General features: G+C 33.3%; 1 protein-coding gene across 5 annotated transcripts in view; it reads left to right on the forward strand.

The window, feature by feature from the left end:
- LOC124369597 overlaps window positions 1-14,056 on the forward strand; it is a 44,259-nt gene that overhangs the window by 14,948 nt on the left and 15,255 nt on the right. The window contains exon 4 of one of the 5 annotated variants that reach the window (XM_046827641.1): window positions 6,213-9,335. The exons of the other annotated variants lie outside the window; for them this stretch is intronic. Coding sequence (XP_046683597.1) covers window positions 6,213-6,989 — 777 coding nt within the window. The 3' untranslated portion in view covers window positions 6,990-9,335. Of the gene's footprint in view, window positions 1-6,212; window positions 9,336-14,056 lie in introns of those variants that run through there. 5 annotated transcript variants of the gene reach the window in all.

A 14,056-nucleotide genomic window follows, 5' to 3' on the forward strand; every position in this document is an offset into this window, starting at 1 on the left:
GGCCAGGAATTGTCTCCTCTTAAAGAAACAAGACGTCCAGGGAACAACTCTCTTAACATTTCCATGGACCGCCGAGCAGTGTGAGCTGTGGCTCCGTCCAAATTTCTTCTTCCTCATGGTCTAAAACAAACTGGTTGATCTTGGGTCGGAAAAAATGTCTCTATCATGTGACAGTAGCGATTGGCATTGACCGTTACTGTTTGTCCATCTTCTTCAAAAAAGTATGGTCCCCACACACCAAATTTCGCAACAGCGCACCAAACTGTGACATTTGGGCTGTGTAGTGGTTGTTGGTGGAGTTCCTTAGGATTTTCTGCAGCCCAGTAGCGGAAATTCTGTTTGTTAACAGTTCCACACAAGTGGAAGTGGGCTTCATCAGAAGAAATGAAGACAGCATCTAGGGGAATGTTTTGCAAAATGTCATCACATGCAGTCCTGCGAGTTTCATAATCTTCTTCAGACAACTTTTGGGCAACCATTATTTTGTAGGGATGCAGATGAAGTTCCTTATGCAGAATTCTCCTTACACTCGTTTCTGACAATCCCAGGGCAGCTGCATATTTAACCGCCGAACGCTTTGGAGACTGTTGGATGGATGTTCTCACTCGCGTCACATTCTCCGGTGTTATTGCAGTACAAGGTCGGCCAGTTGGTTTTCTTTTTAGTGCTGACCCTGTTTGTCTAAAGTTTGACACCCACAGTCTAATCGTTTTCGCATCAGGAACACTATCACGTCGGCCAAGTTCGAATTGAATCCGAAACGCTCGTTGAGTAGAAATCACAGAACCGCCATTTTTAATAAACTCCTCCACAACAAACGCCCGATGCTGACCGAGCCAAGCCATGGCGAACACTGAAAATGGCACGTACGCCGTTACGGAACAATACCCCCTCCACATCTCTACCCCCACTACAACTCACGCAGTGGCTTGCTCAAACCGGGGAGGTTTTTTTGCCGAACCCTGTATTTTGCTAGATGTATGGAGATAAATGACCCTTGATAACTTTGATTTTAGACAAAACCATCCTCTACCACCGTATTTATGAAGTTAAAGTCTCTAATAAGTCATACTATCTGTGCTATAGTTTTATCTTTGTGGATAAACATGAGAATACATATTAACAGTGTCCTGATAGCTGATGAATTCTTACACTTTCTTTGAGCTATAGGAGACGGGAGGTTACGGAAGGATGGCTGGTAAATATTCAAGAAAATCTTTGCGAGGTTGTTCAAGACATTAACAGAATAGATTTATCAGGACATACAATTTGTGTTCTAGAGAAACATCTTGGCTCAGGGTACAATTTATCCTAACTTTTAAAATTGACTGCAATTTACATTATCAATCTTTATTGGTGCAGCTCCGCAATAAGGTTGTGAAGTATCAATTAATCAACATTTTTATTGCCATAAAACAGATCATTGTCAAAGTCTCATTCTTATTAATAGCCAAGTTAGTTATAAATCTTATATTATCTATATCTTATATTATATAAACATAAGCTACAATACACAATGAACATAGCCAGTGACATTTAGAAATGTAAAATAAAATGTTTTTTAATTGGAAGTACTCGTTGAGTTCATAAAGTAGTTATCTATCAGGCATAAGTAATATTCATTAAAAATATATTTTTATTTTATTTAACACTAAGGATAACAAGTGGTTGTATACCCTCAGTGCAATAACAGAATGACTTTCAAGAGTCTATCTCAATCTATTAAAATGAATAGATGCAATATTCTTATTTCTGGTGTTGTAAGAGTGTTTGATACTGCTAGGCTTTACTAATTGTGGATTTTGAAAGATATATTTCATAAGCTCAAAGAGATACATGTTTATTATGGTCTACATCTTACAAATAGTAAAAAGAGGTTTATAATGTTCAAGAGGCTCTGAGTTAGTAATTATTCTTTTAGACTTTTTGGAAGTATAAGAATGTTATTATATTAATCTTACTTGCATTGCCCCACACTATTAGTCCATATCTTATAATGGATTGTAAAAGGCAAAGTAAGCCATTCTCACATAATTTGTGAACACAGAATGTAAGTCATCTGAGAAGATAGATTACTCTAGACAACTTAGTTTAAAGATAATTAATATGGGCATCCCTGTTTAAATTTCTTTCAATAAAGATTCCCAAGAATTTAGTGTGATTGGATAGGTTGTTTTGAGAATTGTACTTTATAGATTTTCTTAAACTGAACAGGATATTTTGAATTTTAGATACTTTTAAACGGAACCTGTTGTTTTTAAACCAACTTAATTAAGCCTCTAATAAAGTATTTTGTATTAGAATGTTCAGTTCCTCAATGCTATTGCTTGTATTTAAAAATGTTGAGTCATCTGCATATAAGATTGTTGTGGCAGAGACAGATGACGGCAAGTTATTAATACAGACCAAGGATAACAAAGGATCTAATATTGATCTTTGAGGGAAATCCATATGTGACATTTACTTCCTGAAACCAGTTACCATTATTATAAACCTTTTGCTTTCTGTTGATTGGATACTATTTTATAAATGAGAATGGTACACTGCCTAGCCCATAGTATGATAATTTCATGATAAGATTATTGACGTCAACACAATCAAAAGCTCTGCTCAGGTCACATAAAGAGGCCTGAGGAATCGCCTTCTCCTCAAAGGCTCATGCAATGTCTCTAACTAATTTGTCTATAACTTGAAAGATAAATTTATTTTTTTTTAAACCAAATTGCATAGAATTTAGAAGAGTGTTTGTTTTGATATAATTAGAAATTTGCTTATAAACCAGGATTTCAAGTAGTTTACTAACAACCGGAACTATAGAGATGAGGTGATAGCTTTCTGGTTTATTTTTGAAACCCATCTTAAACACTGGACAAACTCTTGAGATTTTGAGTTATTCAGGAAAATAGCTTTCATTTAAACAGAGATTAAAACACATTATAAGAGTAGTCGAATCAGAAGAAGCTGTTCTGTCAAGTTCCTACAAACTCTTAACCTGCCAGGAATTTTAGCTCACAATGTGTGTTTGAAAACTAGATCTCTAATAATGTTGCTACAGAACTTAAACCTTCCCAAAGTATGCAATGGCACAAGACTGCCTAAATATCATAGAGGCTACCATATTCATTGGTTGTGCTACATGTGAAAGTCTTCTTACCCTGTATTTACATGATTTCTTCAGATTATCAGTTTCAATTTAAAACAGTTCCCAGTAAAACTTTTCTTCTATGATGGTAAATAAAGCTCAAGAGAAATTGTTAAAAATGTCTAGAGTGGATTAAGGAATTGTTATATCTTCAACAGCCTATTGTGTGGGGTCTTTTCTGGAGTAAACTCTCCTGGCAGTCGGGTGATTCTGCAACATGAGGGTAACACACATATTTACAAAAACTATTAACTCATTTATTACAGTATCTAATAACATATCAGTATCAATAGTTTGTTAATTAACAAAGTATGTGAAACAGGTTTATGTTTATCCTGTAGCAAAGCAAGGGCATTGAGCAAGTTATTTATGAAAGTTACATTTTAAGCTATCCTGTGCCCCCCTCAACAGCTCGACCCGTCCCTCCCTACACAGTATTTTATTTCATTATTTCCATTTCTATTTACCTGTGTCACATTTAAACTTTGACATTTTGTATTTCCATCTACCTCCTTTTACTTAAATTCATACATTTTTGTCTCATGTGCATTATCTCATTTAGGCCTAACCTGCTCTAATGCTGTTCTCATTCTTTTTATGATTGTGTACTTATCTATAGTGGGCTTAACCTTCTTACTGCCATCCTCTGTTTCAAATCCGTTTCACATTTATTTTTCAAGTCCTAGTGCTATAGCAATATTTTTTCATGTAGACTCACACCAACATTAGCCTTTCTACCACCACTGGTGGATTTAATTGAGTTTACAGTTTATTCCTAGCACTACCAATGGCTGATCTAACTGGCGTACAGATTTGACTTGAGTAGAAGACTTGAAGTCTGCCACGGACCTATGTGCTCGGCTCAAGCATACAGGCCAAGAAATGCCATGAGCCAATTGGATCAGCTTTGCGTTTTTTTTGTGTGCTACATTATTATGTTGAAATAAAAATGTAAAATTTACTCCAAAATATAGAACCATTGTAATAGTGTAAAATTAAAAAAATAATGTACATAAGAGTGATAGAATAACAAATCAAGTAGGCCGTTCTGCATGGTGTGTGTTAGTCAGCTGATCAACATTGTTTAAATATGCGTTAATATAATTTAAAACTATTTTTCTCTACTTCTTTCTTGAATGTTTTGACTGTTAATCTAAAAATAATTTTTTGTGCATTTTGGATTATTGGGATAACAGTAATGGAACTACAATTTAAAATTTTAAAATAAAAAGAGTACAGAAATCTTAAAAATTTTGTTTTTTTTTAATTAGCCTTTTCAACCTAACTTGTTTCCTACACTGAACTTTCTTTTCCTCCTTTTTCTCTCGTTCAGTTTTCTGTAGCCTAACTTTATTTTTCCCCTTCCTTTGTACTACCCTTATTTTTCTTACTATGTCTCTTTTCTACCAGTCAAGTCCTGCGATCTTGAAATCCTCCTTTAATTCTTTAAGTTTTAACAATATTGATATTCTCTTCTATCTCCTATCTGATATTATCATCAACTTTTCAATCTAGGTTATCAATGTTAATTTTAATTAGGTTCCTCTCTGGCTGTACCTCTGTAAACTCATCCTTACCTAACTTTGTTCAATTACTTCTATAAATTCTGTTCCATCCTCTTTCACTCAGTTTTTCATTTCTGATCTAAAATTGTTTATTTCCTATTCTCTTTTTAAGTTCCCCTGTTCTATTTGTGTGCCTACCTTTTCAGTGTGGGTCCCTAAGCTAAAATATGTTAAACCTTGCATTACAGGTTTTGAAACTACTATAGAGATAACATTTTAAGGCTAATTAAAATTGAATTGCTGTGAATGTGCTTTTTAATTTCATCTATCCAACCGTAATTAGTTTTAGCGGTTTATATAATAAATAATTTACTTACTTTGCCAAAATATTCTCTAAAATTAAGAATCGAGGAGGCATAATCACTCATACATTCTTTGTTTAAACTTTGTTCAAAAAAAGGAACTAAGGACAAAAAAGGTCTAAAGTTGCTCAACATTGCTGGTCTGAAAATCATCAAATTAAGTGAGATGAAGCCAACATATACACCGTGAGGAGAATTTTTTAACAAAAACTTATTGAGGCTTCATACATAAAATTAGCAGACCAACCACTAAGTCAACCTTCGGTTGAGGTTAGACCACTTTGGGTACTAATATTTAAAAAAAGAACAACTAGGAAACCTAAAAAGATTATACCAATTAAAGAAACCTCAACCAACAAAATTCGTTCACACACTATGACACTAAGGTCTAGGACCAAAACATACGGAAGTGGTTCACTTTTATCTCTTCCTCTTCCTGACCTTTGCCTTCCTGTCCTATTGTTTCAGATGATACGACACAGTGCCAAAGAAAGAGACTACATCGATTTTCATGTTAGTATCCCACTTTCATCCGTGTCGGTGTGATTGTGTTTCTCATCCTCATTACTTTGCTCAGGTCTTGCATTCTCTGTAGTGACAAGACCCATTCTCCTGGACTAGACTCCAAGCAGCTTTTGGGTATGTTTGAACCCTTTTCTTTCCCATCTTTTCTTCTTTCTGTTCTTTATTTTCATATGTACTAATACCCCCACCACATGACGAAGATAGATAGAGGATAGATTCCACCATTATATCTAGGCATTAACAGTGACCAGATGAACAGACCGATTTTAAACAGGTTTGGGTATGCGGATGTTGTTAGTGAATATCGGGTTCCTTTTAATTTTTGCATTTTAAGTTTTTAGGATATTTCTCCCAAAAAAGGGGTTTAATAATAAAAACCCATATTTTTCTAAATAAAGCGTTCGATGTTGTCTCTGACTGTAGCTTTTATAGATGAGTATGATGGCATGGGAGTGCAATTGGATATTCCCTGATTACTCCATTTTAAACCTTACTTAGTTGCCAGTTTTACATGATTGAAGCCTTGTACCCGTCATGAGGAATTGTTACTGTAATAAATGTAATAAAATAACTTGCATAAATGTTATGTACTTTTCAGATTATTGTAGTAGATAACCTGTCATTACCAGATTTTAACGTTCAGTGATCATTGAAATTAAATTAACATTTTTCTTTCAGGACATGGCCAAAAAATTGAGACCTGCTACAGAACCCAAAATTATTTTAGCAGCTTGGAAACGAATAGTAGGTCAGCAATCAACAAAATCATTGACAAAGGGAACTTTATTTTATTGGCCTTGGCCTTCATTAGAAGATACAGATTCACAGGATTCTGATTCAATTATCAGTGAAGGAACATATTATTCAGGAAGTATAACAGAGGACACGGATTCTCAAGACACTTTTTCACCAATAACGATAGATACAGATAGTATGTCAGACACTGAAAACACAACTGCTAAAGAAGAAAACGTAGTATGTGGAAATGCAGATCACTTAGAAATAATTCATGTCTCAGACTCTGAAGAAAAAGCATTGCATGAATTGAATTCAGAAATATACAATAAAGGGCTTTCCGCTAATAGTTCTGTTGAATCACAAGCTGGATGTAACAAAAAAGTGGTACAGCTTAATCAAAACGAAAAAATAAATAAGAGGAAAAGGAAGTCAGGTGCAAGTGATGGTAAGAGGAAAAGGAAGTCAGATGCAAGTGGCAGTAAGAAGAAAAGGAAGATTGATGCGTATGACGGGGATTTGTGTGAACACACAAAACTGTATTTGAGTACAAACGAATATAAAAACTTCTTGTTTGAACAGAAAAAATTGATCTATGCAGAAAAGAAGAAACTAGCTCATAAACAGATGGCGAAGTTGCATGATAGAATGGTGGATTTGTTTATTCCGAAATACTTCAATAAAAATCTCATTTTAAACTTAATACCATTCAAAAATTAGCTATCACAACGTATAATGTACTAAGCTGACTGAAAGTAAATACCATTTAAAAATGAAAGCACAGAAAAGTCTTTTTGAAGTAACTTAGATTATTCTTCAATATAGTTTCCACCATTATTGAGGCATGTAACACATTGGGTGACTAGCCTATCTGAACCTTTCAAATCAAAAAGAAACATCTCACTAGTGAATCCAGCCATATTCATACTTTATTTTGTGTATTGTCTTTTCTTGAATCACTCAATCCTAAGCATGCGTTTTATGTACATGGTCATTAGGTAGTTGGAGGGTACCAGGTCTGGGGTGGATGGTGGTTGAACAAACTGTTAAATTAGGATTTGAACATTTTTGTGACATATGTAAAAAATCAAATGTTTTGTAAAATCATCATGGCATGAAATAATATAATGATTGCAGGTCATCAATGTATTAATACTGTACAAGATGAATCTAAATTAGTTTAAAATAATTTTCACCGCATTACAAATTAAGATACCAATATAAATTACTTTAATGACTGCTAAACTTATTTTATTCAATCGGATATTAAACCAAAATATACCTTCTGTAATATCAGCTAGTTGCAATTTTTTATTCAACAATTCATACAATTCTGATGAACTACAATCATTGTATCACTGTATAAGACAGTTTCTCTGTAGCAGCACTACAGTAAAATGATACTTACTTTCCAGATGTGCCTTGTAGTTTGTAAGTTGTATAAAATGTTTTTGTACACTTTAATCATCAGTATGGAAAAAGTTTCCATAAACTGCTACAGTGAAATCATGGCAGTCTTTCCGGATGTGCCTTGTAGTTTGGAAGTTTTATAAATATTTTTAATATTAAACTTTAATCAACAGTGGGTAGAAAGTTTCCATAAACTGCTATAATGACATCATGGCACTTACTTTCCAGATGTGCCTTGCAGTTTTTAAGTTGTATCAAAGGCTTTTGATTTGTACACTTAGTGGGGAGAAAGTTTCGATAAACTGCTACAGTGAAATCATGGCACTTATTTTCCGGATGTGCTTGTAGTTTGTAAGTTGTATAAATGTTTTTTATATGTGTAGTTTAATCATCAGTGGGGAGAAAGTTTCCTCAAACTGCAAAGTTTTTGTAACTAATTTTTATACCTTTTCCTTTCTAGAATTTGCTATATTGTTTGTGGTAACAATTTTATAATTATCGATATTCATGGTGGTTTATGTCATTATTTAAAAAGCAGTTTTTCATTTTAAATGTTTCTGCAATTAAATATACAGTTACGCATTAGTTAACAGTAAAATGTTTGATGTTTTTACATCTCCAACGAAGGTGGTAAATATGTTTCGGAGTAGTAAAACAATTTACCCCTACATGTTACCCAAGACTAGTCTTAGAAAAATAAGATTTAAGGACTCTATATGTTTCCAACAGCAAACTGTTGAAGTTTTAAGTAAAACTATTAACTTTTGAGTTCTCGAACCATATGGATTTACAAATTGTTTTATTTTGTATATAAATATACACAAGATGTTCTATTTAATTTTAATCTGTTTTAAAAATATAGCCCAATTGATTGGCATTCAGTTATTTTCCCTCAGCTCATATACAATACTTTAAAATTTTTTAAAAAATGTAGCAAAGTAATTTAAATCAATGTAAATGTTAGTTAATAATTTCTTTCACTTATAATGAGAATAGTTTGTTACAGTATTAACTTTTTGGAAAAACAATTTAGACATTTTGAAAAATATTTGTTGAAGGCCAACAGTTTTAAAAATAGTTGGATTTTGCATTGCATTAAAATTGATTGGATTAATAAAATCATTTTAATAAATATAAAAATGTAACATAATTAGAAACTATTAGTGAAAAGAAAAAGCTTATTCGTAATGGTTAAGTGAGGAAATATGTTTTGGTTTCAAATGTATGTAAATCAAATGAAATGGTAGGATTTATGTACCAATTGTTCAGAATTATGTAATACAAAGACTTAATGAAAATTAACATTTATATACTATTCTGTCTTAAAAAATCATAAAATATAAAAATGCTCAATCTTGTCTATTTTACAAAATGAGCAACATTTTATTTTCATTTTGTAAAGGCATACTGAAATAAGTAATTAGTTTTGAACCTTAAAATATTTTATTTGTTTTAAGGCGTCTTGAACATGCATTTTTAAGTGCTTTTAACTGTAAAGCAATTTATTAGTTGGATTTTAGAATGGTTTTGAATTATTTTACCTGACCATGCTCAACAAGTCACATAAATACCTGGCATTGGAAGTAATATAGGTATTTTTATAAAATTACAAATCTTTTGGAACTTTGTGTAATTAAATGTTAATGATTTTTAAAAGTGTATTTTATTTTTTATACTGCCCGTCACAAATAGAATAGTTTGTACATTTTGTTTGAAGTTCATTATTTATTATTAATAATTTGAAAGAATAAAAGGATTTAGGACATTTGCCACTGATATGTAACAAAAACTTAAACACTGTGGTTTGAGAATTATACTTGTATCATTCTACTTTTTCAGTATACCTTGAATTTTTATGGCTGAAGAAGAAGAAAGATATCAGTTCTTCAAATGTGTTTCAGGTTTTAAGCAAATGTATATTTTCTGTCATAAGCATCATATTGAAACTGTAATGTTAAGTTCAAACATGATTTTGATCAAATGTGTTCACTTGCTGTTGCAATATAAAATTAAATAGCATGGGTTTTTGTTAAAATAATCATTAATCCATAACCATTATTCAGAAATAATTAATGAGAGCAGCTGTAAATAAAGACACATGATTTTCTTCAATTCTGTTGTTTATAATATCAGATCTCTTATTATGTCAATTATAAATCAGAAATCGTGTTTACCTACAGATACTAAGGTCCTTGGCCAAACCATCAAGTTACTTAGCCAGAGCCGCTCTTGCCATTCAATTGAGATGGCTGTGAAACTAATAAATGCTTACTATGTGAAAAAGGGTCTGGCTCGATTACTCCACCAATCTTTGACCCAACGACCCAAACATTATTTTAGTTTCAAATAAGAGGGTTGTTGGCCCAACGATCCAAAATTTACTTACAAATACCAATAGCTCATATGGTTCATTGGGCCAATGGCCCCATTCCTGTAACATGTAAACCTTTAAAATACAGGTTTGATTACAGCACTGTTCATTGGGCCAACAACATGTTTTATAAGTCATAGAGGTTCGATTATTCCACTGGTTCGTTGGCCCAATGACCAGATCAAATAAATCATGGAATTTTAAATGAAAGGGTCGATTACTCCACTGAGCGATTAGTTCACTATGGCGTGTGGATAGGGACTGGCAGCGGCAGCTGCTCCTCCTGCACTATGATAATGAGTGTTTTCTTGCATTATGAGTGTGAATACATTTTATAAAAATATAATTATTTAGTAAAATATAGGATGTTGCAACATACATTATTATTTTAGTGTCGGTAAAGAACTACTTTGGTTAATGTACATAAACTTATATATATATATATATATATATATATATATATATATATATAGGTGCGGCTTCATAGCACCTAATCCCATACCACCTAAATAAAAATAATCGTGATTTAGGTGCTGTAAGATTAGATATTGTGCGACGATCGACAGTTCGTTTAGATGGTGTGCGACTATTTCAAGTTTCAGTGCCACAGTACCTCTCGCTTCGTATTAGTTCCAAACAAGCCATGGTGGGGACAAAGCGGTTAGAGGAGAATCCAACCTTGTCCCTCAACCCACTCCTGAGGATCCACCATTACTGTCCTCTACAGCAGGGCGAGCAGTCGACAGCACAAGGCGATAAGATAGACAATCTATGACACCTCGCACATGGGATGTGCAGCGGTTGGTGATTACAACTAATGATGACGCCAAAAATTAAGTACCTTGAATTGGAATTATTTTTTAGGCTAAACCACAAATCTTGCACATAATCCAGTATTAGTAATGTCAGTGATTTGTTCACCTAATTTCATTGTGTTTTACATTTTTATACAAGCTTTTAATAGTTTTTACCGTCATTGGAATAAAAAAAAAATGTTACACTCATATATACTGTGCAATGAAAACCAGTAATAGTATTGCATTCAAATGTCTATAAAAGTAGACAAAGCCTTCAATCACTCATCACTTGTTCTCCAATTTTCCTATATCACACAAAGTTAAAATTTTATGCACGTAAGAATCATGACTTAAATAAAAACAAAAGTATTTGTATTAAAATGTAACATCCATAGGGAACCACTAGAAGAACTATAGTTTAGTTTTTTTAACTTCCCTATGTTCTATAACAATGAAATTTGACATACGAGTGTCTTATACTTTCATCAGGCAAAGTTAGCTATTTCATGTCAAACTGTTTGATAAATGTTATACTGAATATAAGCACTATATATATTATATGTTTGTGAACTAAATACAAGATTCTATAAAAATAAACTGAACGAAGTTAGAAGCATTGAAAGACTCGACAAAACGTAACGCAAGTGATAGCGCACAGAAGATTCTTTGCACAGACGGACGCACAACAAACCATAGCAATAAGGCCTTTTAGTTCTTTATAAAGCGTTTATAAATAGGCGACTCATTACATTGAATTTAAAAACAAATACATTTATTTTGTAATTACTATATAAACTTATAGGTTAAATTGGAGTTTCTATCGGTCATTCTATAAACTAATGAAACTAACCTGAGCTTTTTATAGTAATAAAATCAACCTAGGACAAAAATAAATTATATTAATTGTTTATATTTAACACAATGCTGGTTGAACAAAATTTCAGATTTACGAATATTATTTTAATATTCTATTAAACATTGCATAATATTGTCCATCAACAGCATGAGTAATGGCATGTAAATGTTAACACTTTTACCGTATCACCGGTCTGTGAGACCGGAGGGGAATTTTATGTTTCTGAAATTGGCACTACTGGTGTTCGGTTGCCCCCTCCGCGCTCAGTAGCTGTTAACCGGTCTCTCCTGAGCCGTTTTTGATTGGTTTTACTTTGTCTAGGGCGTTTGACCTTGAATCAGTCCAGTTATTTTGTGAGCGCTACGGTCTACTGTACCGGACGATACGGTTACTGTAACTATTTAACCGGTCTGTCATACCGGGTGATACGGTTAAAGTGTGAATAGTTATTACGTGTTTGTATATATTAGTTTTTATGTTTTATTATAACTTGTTATAATCATGAGTGACTCAGAAATTTTAAGAGTGAACGATGAAACATTTAACGGGCGACTTTTACAACTCCTACTTAACTTTGAAGGGGATGATAGTTACGATGAACCTGTTGACGATTCGGATGAAGATCCAAACTATGTAGTGTCTGATAACGAACTAAATCAAAGTGAAAGTGATGATAGTTTTGCTGTTGATGAACCCCAATTGGAAGAAGATGACATCCACTATAGTGTCGAAAATTAATTGGTTCAGGAATCTGAAGATGGCTTTTTTTGGGGGAAAGATGGTAGCGTATGGTACAGAAAGGAGCCACCCAAGCAGCGCAGAACACGTCAACATAACATTTTGAGGGGACCATTACCCGGGCCTACTGCAAGAGCAAGAGCCTTAGGTAACAATCCACTCATTACAAGATTTGAATTCATAAAACGTCTGACCTTAAAACTTATAAAGCCTCACATGACAAGACGCCTAGAAATTCAAAATTGGCCAAGAGACATTAGACGCGTCATCACGGAATACGTTGGAGAAACAGAAGCTGCAAATCCTAATGAATGTGTTCCTAGTGACAAAATGGAAAAACGGAAGACATGTTCCAAGTGCCCAGCTGCTAAGGAAAGAAAAACCAATTACAAATGTATCAAATGCTGATAACCCATCTGGTTGGAGTGCAGCAGAAAGTTGTGCATTTCATGTGTTCAGAATATCTAAAATCTGTGGATACTTTTTTTTGTATGTACTTATGCCTTTTTAAGTTTTAATTGCTCTGGTAAAAATGTATGTGTATTTCCGATACTGGTAAATACAGCTTTATACTATACCAGTATTCTAGAATATTATTTTCCATCCTAAATTCCCCAAATTATTAAATTTTATAATTTTTTGCAATTATAAAAATTTAAAAAATATTAATTGTAGTTTTGTTATCAACAGGGAAGAATTGTAAATATATCTTGTGTTTAACTCTGAACTAAAAAACAAGAATAGCCCAAAAACAGCCAAAAACCTTCCTCAGGTCTGTGAGACCGGATGATACTGTAAGTGATTGTAATTTCATGATACGGTAAAAGTGTTAAAAAGGCTTATATAGGCTTATATAAAATAATCTCTATAATATAAAGAAAAATTTTGAGAATGGCTAGACCAATTTGGAGTGAGAAATGGCTTTTAATGTTGAACATAAAGTGAAGTGTTGTGCGTGGGCTATTGCTTTTGACAACATTACAGAAGCAATTAGACAATTTCAGGTTGCCTACCCACGAGTTGAACCACCTTGCAATCAAACAATAACTAAGTGGAAAAATCTTTTGTTAGAAACTGGAAGTGTCATAAAAAAGTATTCTAGAGGATTAAACGAGGAAAGAGAAGTACTAGTATGCGCATCAATGCTCTGCTCTCCAGGTAAACCGAAATCACTAAGGAAGGTTGAGCTTGAAACTGGTGTTCCAAAGTCTTCAGTACAGAGAATAATTAAGAAAAACAAAATTAAATTTGACAAAAGTCACCTAGTCCATAATGTTCTTGAATTTCATTAGCTAGATCCTAATTGGCATACTCAAATTGTTTTTCATACGAGTCTGCTTTCTACCGCAATCGTGCTGTAAATAGGCATAATTGTAATTATTATTAAAACACCGGTAATTCATACATCCTTGAACAGACTCTACTAAAATCAAAAGGAATTACTGTTTGGGCAGCTATCAGTTGTAATGGGATGCTATCTTACAACATTTTAAACAGTAAAATGACTGGGAATAGGCATGAACAGGTTTTAAATGAACAAGTCTTGCCTCATTTACGGTTCCAGAAGAAATGGATCAAGAAATTTTCTAACAAGATGGTGCTCCTCCTCATTTCG

Source organism: Homalodisca vitripennis, chromosome X, assembly GCF_021130785.1.
Source record: "Homalodisca vitripennis isolate AUS2020 chromosome X, UT_GWSS_2.1, whole genome shotgun sequence".
In the NCBI taxonomy this organism is placed as follows: Eukaryota; Metazoa; Arthropoda; class Insecta; order Hemiptera; family Cicadellidae; genus Homalodisca; species Homalodisca vitripennis.